The sequence below is a fragment of the Chlamydotis macqueenii genome, chromosome 1, assembly GCF_036417535.1.
Source record: "Chlamydotis macqueenii isolate bChlMac1 chromosome 1, bChlMac1.mat, whole genome shotgun sequence".
NCBI lineage: Eukaryota > Metazoa > Chordata > Aves > Otidiformes > Otididae > Chlamydotis > Chlamydotis macqueenii.
This window is the reverse complement of record NC_141556.1, coordinates 197459682-197473039: the sequence shown is the minus strand read 5'-3', so window position 1 is coordinate 197473039 and position 13358 is coordinate 197459682. Positions and strand designations below refer to the sequence as shown.

The 13358-nt window shown below is 42.8% G+C and overlaps 1 protein-coding gene across 3 annotated transcripts in view; it reads right to left on the bottom strand.

Annotated features, from left to right (window-relative positions):
- Positions 1-609: 609 nt before the first annotated feature.
- ARHGAP20 (Rho GTPase activating protein 20) overlaps positions 610-13358 on the bottom strand; it is a 65223-nt gene continuing 52474 nt past the window's right edge. For all 3 annotated transcript variants that reach the window (XM_086742403.1, XM_086742411.1, XM_086742418.1), the window contains 6 exons: positions 10291-10469; positions 7477-7638; positions 5965-6074; positions 4832-5021; positions 4245-4356; positions 610-2675 (listed from right to left, as the gene is read on the bottom strand). In XM_086742403.1, coding sequence (XP_086598529.1) covers positions 1615-2675; positions 4245-4356; positions 4832-5021; positions 5965-6074; positions 7477-7638; positions 10291-10469 — 1814 coding nt within the window. In that variant the 3' untranslated portion in view covers positions 610-1614. The remainder of the gene's footprint in view (positions 2676-4244; positions 4357-4831; positions 5022-5964; positions 6075-7476; positions 7639-10290; positions 10470-13358) is intronic.

Below are 13358 nucleotides of genomic sequence, written 5' to 3'. Positions count from 1 at the left end.
TCTAGTGACTTGGGAGCATAAGCACCTTTACCAGAATGTAGTTAGGCAGAATAGGGTCTGAAATTCCAGTACTGGCCAGTATTAACTGGAATGGAGGAGAGCTTTTGAAAATGGGAAGCTAATGAATGAATCAACGCAACTTCAGAAGCACTGCACGCATGCACACACGCCCAGATATGTTTAGTTGAGCCCTGCCATTCCTTCTTGCCTTCTCTATAGCCCTGCTAATACTAAAGAATTAATCTTGCTCTCATCTGGTGTCTTGCTCCTCTCCTTTCCTTGCTCCCAGTCTGAATATCTATTACCTGAAAAGATCTCTCTGCACCTCCATATTAACCGTATCCCCACCTCCATATTAACTTCATCCCATTAGCTGAAAACACCCTCCTCTTTCTAGATGGAGAGCAAAAGGGTAGGACCTTGTGTGACTATTATAAAATTCACAAAAGTTAACACGATGATGACACACAGTATGAAACATGCCACCCAAAGAGGAGGAAAAATGCTGCAGTCCTTGTCACACAAGATTTGCAGTGGCATCACTGGCACTTTTGCTTCAGCAATAGCTTGCAGAACTGACACGTAAAATAAAAAAAATTACACAGAATATAAACTGAATTTATGACATAACAAATAATATTTAATATATAGCATTGAATGCATACACATCAATACCAGTGCTGTAACAACAAAACAGAACTCGTAAAATTAGCAGCAGTTTTTTTGCAAGTACAAAAATACACATTTTTTTCAGAACATATATAATAGCAAAATTTATCAGGATATATTATACAAACTCAAAGCATTTAGATAATGCATTACTTTTAATATATTATATGATGTTTTAGATGCTGCATAATAAAATTACATGTGTTCTGCTTGCAATAATACATAATGCCATTTACAGCAATGTTAAGAAACTATTCACAACTTAAACACGAACAGAACAGCCAATGAAGCACAATAAATGAAACACACAGAGCTGCAAGGTGTTAGTTACAAGCTTCAGCGTTTCTCTTTACATATTTTTGAGCTTATTTTTTCTTTCTTTTGCAGCGTGAAAGAAATAACTACACCTATCGAACACACCTTATAAACATACGGAAAACAATACACTTACTCCTTGGAGGACAGGGAAGGTAATACCTATCATTTCAGAACAGCAGTATAATACCACAGTCATGGAATCTATGCTGACTTTGCACGCTACATCAAAACCACAAAGGACTGGGACTCACATCCGCAAGGCTCAACACACGAGTGGTGAAGGGGAGAGGCCCAGCAGGCACCCTGCTGCCCTGGCAGGCTCAGACAACAGGGCGCTTCTCTCAGTTACCACCTGGGACCCTTCCAGATTTTGGGAAGATTTCTGTTTGCTTGCTTTTTAGCAATTTTTATTATTTTTTCAAAGTTCTTGCAAAGCTTTACGTGGGAAAGTTACACAGACAGTTTCCCAAAAAAAGAAAACCTGTGAATCCGAGGACTGCTTAATTAAATTTGAACAACCAGGATATTCAGCTTAAAATGAACACACATTAACACCAAAGGCATTTTCTTTATGGTGTTTATTTTAAGTGTTAAGATTCCTCCACAAAAAAGCTTTGGTCAGTCTCTTCAAACTATGGATTGTTGTAATGCTCTTCTGGACCTCCTTTTTGATCTTGGATCATGAAGTCTGTCTCTTCCTGTGACTTTCAGAGGTAACGGCTGAAAGTCAGGCTTAATCAAATAGCCATCGACTTTGTCAGTAGGTTTCAGGGGCGCTGGCCTGCTATTGGGCTCTACCAAGCCCCCCTCAGCCAAAGGGTCGGTAGGTTGTGGAGATGGTGGCACCTTGGTGGGTGTAACCAAATAGTCATCAGCCGCTTCAGCGGCAGTGTCTTCGTGTTTCTTTAGTGAGTGAAAAGTGCTATCGAAAGGGGAGGAGGTTTCAGTTGGGGTAAACACAGATTGGTCTGAAAACTGAGAGAAAGCACTGTCCAGAGAGCTCATTGACGACACAGATGGAGACGTCCCAGGAGAAGACAGACTAGAAGAGCTAAATCCTGAGCAAATATTTAATCCCTCTGGCATTGGAGGAAGGAGGCAATGGGACAAGTCTTTCTTTTCAACATTTTGGTTGGTGGTGTCACTCTTACCAACGTTAATGCCTATAATCAAGCTCTGATTGATAAGCTTTTGCCCCTCCATCTGCAGTGACCGAAGCTGACGGAGATAGTCTTCATCTTCGTGAGACAGGACAACATCACAGCTGGCTTTACGTGTTGCCTTCTCACGACCATCACCAATGCGGGTGAAGCTGGTGGCGAGGAGGCCAATCGCTGGCTCTGAGGAGCGCCTGTGTCTCCTCAAGGTTTTGAGAGCGCCTGAGGTAGCTGCTGAAGAGAAGCTCAGTGCATTGGAGCAGAGAGACTCGTTCTCCGAGTTTTCTTGTGATGAAAACTTATGGTGTACGTCAACAGAAATTGTCAATTGTTTCGATTTGGTTTTACTTTGGATTTCATCCACCTCCGTCTGCTCCGAATCACCATCGCTCAGAGTGAAGACAGACTCCCTGCTCCTGTTATCCTGATCTCGGTTCTTAATCCAGTCGCTGGAAGAGGAGTCAGCTTCATCGTTTGCCTCGTTTTCCAGGCTGTCATAGGAAGAGTCATTCAGATGGAGGGAGGCAGCGTCTGCAAGGACAAACCAAGTGTTAACACATCAGTGACTGAACCAAACCACCCTGCTGACAAGTAGCCACTTTTCTTTTTTTTTTGGCAAGTATCCTTTACTTTCATGAGCACTCGACCTTTAAAGATTCTTCAAGCATAAATGCCAATAGCTTCAGAAAAAATTACTATCCAATTTTGAAATGGAAAAACTGTGCTAAGTTCCAGTTCAGTCAAGAAGCACAGGATAATGGCACAAATAAGGGTGAGGGGTTTTTCTTGTTTTGGGTTTTCTTTTTTAAGTGGGGAACTTTAGTAGGAGGTAATCCAGCTGTACGCAATAATTTACATACAGAATATTACCTCAGTAATTTATTGAATGTTTCTTTTCATTATTGAGTACTGTAAACATAATTTAACCTTTCTTTCCTTCTTGTAGACCAATGAAGAAAACAAGGCATTCTTCATACTTTTATGGTCTCCCAGAAATTACAATATATTTAAGAGCAGCACTATGAAGACAGTTCTAGTCTCAGTTTAAACAGTCATCTCATTTCCACTGAGCAGCGCACACCTGTGCCCTGTTCCATATATGCGATAATTGGAATTACATTAAATCCATTTTGCTCCGGGCTACGCTAAGCTGACTTATCTCACATTTGCAGCAGACAGAGTTCATGCATGGGCAGTCACCGTGCCTCAGCGCGTGCCTGAAAACTTGTTCAGCTGCCATAACCTATCGTGGGTCTGAGCCTTCAGACCCAGTACATCCTAGCAAAGCAGATCCCATGTGCTTCCACTCTTGGGGATAGGGCTGGTGAAATTTCACTGCACTTCACTAGATTCCACCAAATTTCACTGGAGGTTGAGCATGAGGAGTTTGGGATGGCCACGCTGAGTCAGTCTGGCATGCCAAAGCAAGGCTAATTTCCACTTTCAGTATAGGCCAGCTGTGCCAAAACTTATTTTACAGAAACACTGCTTTAGAAATATTTTAAGAAGAGACCCAAAACTCCAGTCAAAATCAACACTCTCACAAGGCTGGAGAGAAAAAGAGCATTAATGACATTCTGGAATGCTCTGCCAACTAGCTTGCCAGACATTTTCAGTCCCCAGCTCCATGATCTTTCTGTAGTAGGAGCAAAATCTGCATGTCCTGGAGATCTCTCTCTTTTGACAATGAAGAATAGATGCTTTGAACCCTAATACAACAGTGTGATAGCTGCATTATAATCACTGCTGATCACTGACTTCCTGATATTCTGGGAAAAAATAGGCTGGGGCAAAAATTCTAGACCTGAGATGAAACCTTCTCCAGATTTTTTCCTTTCTTTTTCTTTGTTTCCCATCCCCACTCCCTTTTTAACATAGTGGCTCAGATGAATGTAACAGGAGCAAGTGATTCTTTGGGAGAGCTTTTTGTCTATGATAAGTTGAATCAGTGATTATCACCAATACTTTGGGTAAAGGAAAGAGAAGAGCAGTGTCTGGGAACACCACATGAAGAGGAACAGCATTTTTCCATGGAATATACTGATCTTTTGCCTGGCTGACTTTAGCTGTCTGACAGGATCAAAACATCATCTGTATTACCTGAGCCGTTCTCTCTCTTGCACGTCATCAGTATTTCTCCAAAGAGGGAGGTAATTTCCTCTCCAAAAATCCTGCAGCAATTCTCAGTGAGGAACTGTACCAGACTAGAAATCTGCAACAAAGCAATGGGAGAAAGATGTCCTGTCAAATCTTCCACTATTTCACTCAGGGCAAGTTCACCATCCAGATGAGGAACAGGAGCAAACTGTGATATGTCCCCCCGACTGCCAGGAACTCCTCTGCTGATCTCCTGGGCCTGATGAAAACATCCAGGCCCAGCTAAAATGTCCCAGTATACATCTTTGTATACATCTTTTCCATTTCTACTCTATCCTGTTCCAAAGCCACCACAACCAGAGATCTTTCTGGTAACAGAAGCACTTTGCTAATACATAGGGTGTTGCTTTATCATCTCTGTTCTCTTCTTCCAGGCAAATTATGAGAATGGATTGATGAATGTTTTTGGAGCCCTGATAAGAGGACAAGTCTTAATATGAAGAGGCATTGACTGTTTTCACATAACCAACAGCCTGGTTGAACAGGATGAAGGTTTGTTTGTTTTTTTACTACATTGCAGTGTTTCTTACCTTTTTTGTAAATTCACTTTCTATATCAGGAGTGGAGGAAACAGGAGGCCAGAGCAGGCTGGGTGCAATGCAGATAGCCAGATTAAATGCATTCATCTGGTTCTCCTCAGATCGCATTTCTATACCATGCAGTACGCCAAAGATGTAACGTAAGAGAACAACATTAGCTCTGGGAAGCTGCTCTATTAACCTGAAAACACACACAAATGTAATTCTTCAAATTAGTGACTGGACAAAATAAAAACCTTGAAGATAACATTTTCCATAGATACACACAAGTCAAGATAAAATGAAAATACAGAAGCAGGGTAATATGATCCATGAATTAAAGTAGGGAGTGTGTCAAAGAGGTTTTGTTGCTCAGCTGCTTTCCCTCGCTGACACATCTCTGAACAGTTTTCTGGGAGGACAGAAAACACCTTAACACATAAGTAAAATTACACTCTGTCAAACTAATGAACCAAGTACAATGTCTGAGTTTCGCCGAAGTTGCCTGATAATTCACTGTTCACTTAACCAAAGAGTTCAGTTGTCTCTCCATGCCATCTAGCTGCCCTAAGTATCTATGTATGTAAGTATGTGTGAGTCAGCCAGTGTACAGAGCTCTGTTTCCCATGACATAAACTTTGTCCACTTTCTGTTTTGTATCACCTGCAGGTATGGAGGCTTCCCTTGTCACTGTGCTGTATTTCATCCACAATTCTATCTTGACTTCAAAATGGTCACTAAAATTTGACATGAATGAAGGGGAGTATACGAGGAACTGACTTCACCTATCCTTTTGCCCAGGGCCCTGAAGTTCCTTCTGGATGATTTTGGGTTTGGTATCAGGCAGAAATCCAGGTCTTGGACAGCGTATTTATAAATAACATAAATATTTTTTAAGTGAAAGGTTACTGTGTTTTTTTTTACTGATATTCACAAAAGGCAGAAAAGCAAGACAAAAGAGAGTAAAATAATTGTCCCATACAGACAATTGCTTAAGTATATATGTAAGTTTGAATGCTCTCTCATATACAAAGACATTTTTAGCATCTATTTAAAAAAAAATTAATTGTAAGTTGAATATTTTGTATTCTGCATTTTGAGATATAAATTTATAGGAAAAGAATACAGAGAATATAAGTAACTACCTTTGGATGTTTTTTATCTTCTCTTCATTATTTCCTTGATCCATCACAGAAACCCACTTATCACAGAGCTGGGATGACAAAATGCTGCCTGGGATGTTGCGAAGAAAATCCTTATCAAGAGAAAAGAACAATAAAGCACATGAACAGCTGTTCTGGAGCACAGGAAGGAGCAGGAATAAGAAATGTAGATACAAGAGGATATATCAGTGGGACAGCACTAGCTGACAAGCGTCTTGTTCCACATAGCAACTAAAACCAGCAGAAAATCAGCCGAGATAAAGAAGTACTTTGGATTATGCTTAAAGTGAATATTTTCCTGTCCTTTCCTCACCCCTTCTTGTCAAAATAGAGGTATTTGGATGCTTCATCTTCTCTTGCTGAACTAAAAAATCTGCAGTGGGACCGGTTATTTTGACGCTACATAATGTCTGTCTTTACTTATCACTTAACTTCATCTGTAGTTCCCATTTCTTCTCCCTAGCTGACAAACTCCAACACCACCAGACCTTAAGCACTCCAAGGCACTCCTACCCCTATTAACTCCTTTTAGTAACGGAGTACTTACTTACACTAGTCATGGATAGTCCTGCTGCTCCTGTTTCCTATACCTCAACCACCGATGAACAAACTGTTGCAACTTGGGAAACAGCCCAAATCCTAGTTTCCCAAACAAGCTACGGTAAGGGAAGCTATGATGCACATGAATTAACACATTTATAACACATTTGCTTTTATGTGGTGTCTCTTCACTGTTATAAACCCTAAGCAACTGCCCCTTGGTGAAACTGTTATCATGGATGAGTATGCACTTTGCATGGTGCAGCTGTCCTGCCCTAAATGCACATCCTAAACCACTAGCAGGAAAATAGTTGTCTAAGTTTCACCCATTAAAACCTCTCACATTGTAGCAAGAGAAATGGCTTTCTGCAATAAAAATGTTCCACCGAAGCAGTGTTTGCTTGAGAATACTATTTCTTTTAAGCAAAAACTTCACATAAACTACACAAAACATAAAAGAAATATGCTGTTTCTCCTTGTAGCTGAAAATTTACTGAAGGTGGCATGGGATGCTTTTTGCACAAGCAACATTGTTTTTAACATGAAAGTCTGTAAGAAATTATAATCCATGGGAAAATTAATCCAAATATTTTGGGCAACACTATATAATTGCAAGGGTCTATAGTGTAGAGTATTACTAACAAGTAAGGAAATAAGTCTGCAAACCTGCCTTTCTAGTATTTCATTGACTTTACGCAGAGGTAAAGAAAGTTACAGGACCAGGTTGTAACTGAGTCCTCACGAAAGCCAGCAGCAAAACAAGCTGGCTTGTCTTCTCCCCCATCCTAATTCAGATTTAGATATCCTCATTATTTTAATGGGCCAACCCATTCTTCTTAGTTTAGTCCACCAAGTCCTTTCTGTGCCTGTCCCTGGGAAAAAGTCCTACTTGTTTGTGCCCAGGATCTGTGCTGCTCTCACTCAAAAAGGGGGAAAGGAACGTTCTTCACATACCTTAAACAAAGATGCTGTCACAAATATGGATTCACAGGCTAGGTCCACTTCAGCACCGGAATCAAGCTTCTCCTTGAGCTCTTTGCAGGTTTTTGCACTTCCAGAGCGTCTGAAAATACCCTCGGTGGAAGGGCCCTCTTGGTAAAGGAGGGAAAGCATGTCCTAAACAAAATTAAAAGGCAGAGAGGCTTTCTCAGAAATATATTTTATTGTCTAGTACTGTTAAAATGTAGTTTCGCCACTTTTGCCACAGGGGAAAACCTCTGAGTCCTAAAAAAGCTCACAAATCAAACACAACTAAAGGCTTACCCTCCAAGCCACGCCGAACTGCACAGAAAAGCTGTGATCTGGGGCACTAATTTTGGAAAACATCTCCTCAGAAATACTGTGCTGCCACCGCTGAGCACTAACCTCCTGCATGGTCCTCCAGGACCTGTGCAGGTTTTGGCCAGGTCATTCGAATATATAAGCCCTGTGGTATGGGAGAAGGAGAGGGCTGTTAGCAGGACCACCTCTGGGGCAAGCTGCTTCCGCCTAAGAGGTCACCCAGAAGGGGCTAAAGCTTGGCTTACGGCTCCTCTGAAGTCAGTGAGGCTGCAAAGGAGTAAACAGGTGGGCAGCTCACTGCATGAGATATTTACAAGGAAAGGGAAAACAAGCAGATTCCTGCCTAGCTTTTAAAATAACAGGAGGGCCTGATGTTTTTCTGCTAAATAAGAGGAAAAAGAGCAGAAAAGGAAATGCTGAAATCAGAGACCTCTCCTGAGGTAATATGTACATGATATTTTCCAGCTGCTTAATTCTCTGCAGTCTCCTGCAGGTCGTCTCTTAGACATGCTGGTCACCTCTCCCCAGGCCTGCTCTAAGCGATGTGGAATTTGTCATGTTTGTCTTTTCCAAGGGGAAAACACGTGCAGACAGTCTCTGGGGTTACATGCATGCATACAGTGGTCTGAGGACCAAGTTATCTTAAGAAATGGCAAGAGAAGCAACTCTGGGGGAGACTCTGTCATCATTAAACCCAGTTACTGTACCAGTAATGGCTAAGCAGTGGGATTTTGGGACTTCCCTACTCTGGGCTGTAAGGTAGGTATTCCTGACACACAGCAATGCAAATAAGTCTAATGGAAACTATTATTTTAACTTTTCTTCTTTAACATTTCTTTCTCGCTCTTGCAGAAGTTGAAAGCCAAGCATTCATGTAAGTGCAGACACTTTGGAGGAGCACCTTAATGGCAGCAGGGCTCCTGTCAGCATTTCCATCTTCTTTGCAGGGATTTAGAGCTCTGCTGACAAAACAGGCTGAGTCCCACAGCGCAGGATCTTAGCAAATGAACAAGTGCTTTGAAAATATATTTTGGATAAAATATCCACAAGATAAAACTGGAAAGCCCTCTCAAGGTAGTAAACCTAGACAAAATTACACAAATGAAGCTAACAGTGCAAGACAATTCAGTGTGGCAGTGGCTGAGCCCTTTGGCTGTGAAAGCAAGTTTGAAGCTCTGAAGCAGAGATATCAAACAAGCCTGCAGCATTCATGCCTGATATTTTCCTTCTCTTGCAGGTAAATCCCACACAGTCCCTCAGACACAATATTCCATTCTCCAGAGATGCTGCATGAAATAAAAAGTAAGTTATATTTTGTGGCATAAACACAGTGTTTAAGATTCAAAGCGCAAAGTCTACGAAGCTGCAACTCTATGTTTAGTACCTTTGGGTTTTTTTTCAGATAAAAATCTACTAATTTTTATGTTTTGGAGAAATTTCTGAAATACATCATTGGCTCAAAACAGAAAGAAGCAAGGACCAGGTTCTTACAGGGTCCATCTCTGAAGGGCTTATTTAAATAAACTAAATGATAAAAATGAACATTTCTTCCTCAAAAGAAAATAATAAACCCACACTAAAAACGACCTGGAAACTCCTGGTATGATTCACTATTCAGGCAGTGATAAAGCAGCACATCAAGCACAAGCTTAGGAGAAAAACCATCTCTTCCTGTAAACTGAAGTAACCCCACTGACCTCAGTGGGGTTCTGGCAAGTTGTTCCAGCCAAGAGTCGGGCTGTCAGGGGCCCAATCCTGCGGGGCTCACTCCCGCTCTCTTTCAACTGCTGCATCAACAACAGGGCAGTCCTCAATCCTGACCAAAAATGCCACACATCTGCCTTAATTACGCCTAGGAAAGGGCTCTAGAACAACCTTTTTCATATTCCTGGACTGGTTTTGGGAGCACCTACAGCACTAGTGCTCCCTCAAGACAGGATGCAAAGATTCTGAGGCGCTGCTGCAGACTCCACCTCCCCACCCATTTGTGCAGTGGTGCTGCAAAGCGCAAGAGCGCTTACCTGTCCTGGGATGCCTCTGAGAACGGCTCTGAAACCATCCTCTTAAGGGCAGGTAGTGTTTGTACGCAAGTGTGGGCTGGCTACACGGGACAGTAGATGCACATTTGAGGAGCTGGGGATATTGCACAGACGGGAGTAGTTTAAAAAGTATCTATGAACGTGGCATTTATTTACACTGCGTAAGTGAGGATTAGGGAACCAGCCTTATAGCATGGGCTATAAAGAAGAAACAGCCCAGAGCAGCAGAACGATCACATACATTTCTCAAGCTGTTTGGTATTAACCAGGCCTGACCACAGCATATGTTACAAACCAAAGTTCTTGCTGAGAACCACAAATGAGGTTTCCTTCTGGTTTCTCTGCCTGGGTAATTTCAATGTCCTGTTTACAAAGTGTCCTCATGTTCTCATTCACTACACACAGAAATTCCACCACTGCAAGAGCCAGCCCTGAGCCTAGGACTCACCAAAAGGGGTTTGGGCAGGTTGTCATCCTCACAGATGGCTGTTAGCAAGAGTCCAAACAGCTTCCCAGGAGCAGCAGATGTTGAGGAGAGGGGTGCATTGTCCAAGTGGGTGCCTGGGCCACGCCAAAAAGCCCAATTTATGATAGATCTTTTCCTCTTAAATGACTTTTGGCTTAGGTCTGGGAAAAGAGAAAGGTGTTTATTAGAAGAAACGCATTTCAATTCTAATTCCAGTATTTGTTTTGTGGTAGTTGCTATGGTTTCAAAGGAAAAAATGTCATGAACTCAACCAACTCCTTGGCATTCGGCGCAGCCTAATCCACCATGCACATACCTGCGCTTGTGTGTGTGTGCGTGTGGAGAATGTGCTGCCTGACCCAAGCTCTTAAGAGGATCGCCAGGATCTGCACTACGCTGCTGGACCACAGTGTCAGCACGCACTGCTAAGTGCAGGATGGCAAACCTCAGCCTGCTGACGTTACATGGAGCTGGACTGTGCTAAATAACTCACTTCCCATCCACAGGTGCAAAACCACAGATCTTCTTTGGGAAAAAAAATAGTACATAAACACCACTGCCCTCACCTTGGCTTGCTGTCTGGAGGTATCCTAGTTCCCCTGGCAATGTGGGAGAGCACCCACTCTCTCCACAAGTAACACCAGAGAATGAACAAATGGAGGGAGATGTTTTCAGACCAGGAAAAGTCACCTCCTTTGCTCTCTTCTCCACAAAGCAAGGTTATCATTAGTGCCCTCGCTCCAAGAATTTGCTGACCATGGCGCAGGGTTGATGCCTGCCCTTTAATCAATGCCTTCCAGATGGCATTTCAGCATGCTGCTAACACACTGACAGGCTCCGTTTGTCTTCCTTTGGAATATAATAGAATAGACTAATTTTAATGTATTTTGTGAGATATCTAAAGAGTATCACTAATGGAAGCTCTTACTTGCACTGCATAGAGAAGGAAATACTGGTACTAGGATACAAAAAAGGTTTTTTTCAAACGACCGTTCTTAACATCAGCCAGTGTAAATGTTTCTTAACAGCATGGGCTACTGTTAAGGATGGCCTGAGACTGTTTATGATGAAAGTGTTAAACGGAAAAAAACTTACTCTGATCTATTTTTCCTTTTCTAGATATTTTCAAAGCCAGTCAGCTTTGATTTAACAGCTTACCTACCCTGTACACTTTTCTATTAGCCAGTTCTTGCTTTCTGCTGTTATGGAGGGCAGAGGGCTGAAGCAAGGCTTGCAGAAGTAAGGACTGTGGTATAATAACATATTTTTCTCTCCTGTACTTTACTACATTTGTTTTTCAGCCCAAAATAGTGATTTTTGTTATATGTCATTCCATTCTAGACCATGCTCCCTTTGGGAATGGGTGGAAGTCTTTTCATTAGAGGCTTACAGGATGAAAAGTTACAGTTTAACTCAAAATGTGAACATATGAATGTGAAAGCTTGATAAAAAAATTCTTTTAATAAAAAATAATAAGGAGGATATACATTTTAAGCAGTCCAAGGCTTCATAAAATATAAGTTTGGCAGTGTCTAAGGCTTTACTTGACACATCATGTTTTGGGAGAACATAACCAACCCATAACTTTCAAAACAGCAATTTTTCTTTCAGATGAGCTGGACATTAGGGCATGAATACGGTTTGCTTCACTTGGAGTTCTATTACACAATGGCAAACGCATATTGGTGTTTTTTTTCTGGCAACCCTGTAGATCTCAGTGGAAGTAAAAATTAAGAAGAAATGCTATTTTGCAGAACAAGGAATAGCAGAAGTGGAAAAAATGGGTCTTAAAACTAGGAACTTTTCTTTGTCTCTCACTGTTTGCTCCAGTGTTAAAAGCCACGGCCCAGATTGACAATGTGAGCAAGAGATAATTGTGATTAACTGCAGCTCTCTGCTGGGACAGGAAAAATCTTAATCAGTGTTCTTCAACATACCAGGGCAGTAACCAACAACTGATGTACGGCAACGAAATGCTATGTCACTTACAAAACAAGCATTCACCGAACAACAGGAAAACTCATCCTTTTCATATCCCCTTTTCTAAGACAATTCTTAAGGTAAAGAGCAGAATTACACTTTCTTTTCTTGAACCTGTGCTAAGTTACAACACTAAGAGAAGCTGTCGTGGTTTTGTTAGTGAGGGGGGGCCTAAGGCAGTAGCTTCTGTAGGAAACTGCTAGAAGTCGCTCCCCTTTGTTCAGTGGACTCGGCCGGGCCTAGGGCAGACCTGCTGCTGGCCACGGCCGAGCCGATTGGTAGCAGAATGTTCTGTGATAACGCCTCTGCAATAACATATTTAAGAAGGGGAAAACAGAAAAAAAATGAGAGAAGAGAAGATGTGAAGAAGCTGAGCGGGGGCAGAGGCGCAGAGGGGAAGGCGCAGGCCGCATGGGCCTTGCAGGCCTCATCCTCTGGCCTCTCGCCAGGCAGCCGACTGGGCCCGACTCGGTCCAGCCCGGCTACAAGAAGTGGAGAGGAGATGAGAAGTGAAGTGAATAAGATGTAAAAGAGATCCTGAGAGACATCTACCAGCCTGTTGTGAGGAACGGCTGCAGACGCCAAGGTCAGTTCAGAAGTGAGGGGGAGGAGTAACGCGGCTCCTGGCCAAGATTCCCCTGCAGCCTGTGGTGACGACCATGGTGGAGCAGGTTGTCCCCCTGCAGCCCATGGAGGTCCACGGAGGAGCAGAGATCCACTTGGAGCCTGTGAAGGACCCCGTACCAGGGGAGGTGGATGCCTGAAGGAGGCTGTGGCCCGTGGAGGGCCCGCTGGGACAGCTGTTCTAGAGGGACTGCACCCGTGGAAGAGATGACCCACGCCGGAGCAGTTCCACGAAGGACTGTTGCCCGTGGAAGGGACCCCACGATGGAGCAGGGGAGGAATGTGAGGAGTTCTTCCCCCGACCATGAAGCAGCGGCGTGAAACAACGTATGATGAACTGATCGCAACCCCCATTCCCTCTTCCCCCCTGCGCCGCTTGGGAGGGGAAGGTAGTAGAGATAATGTTAAGCTTGGGAAGAGGGAGGGGTGGATGGAGGTTATCTTGT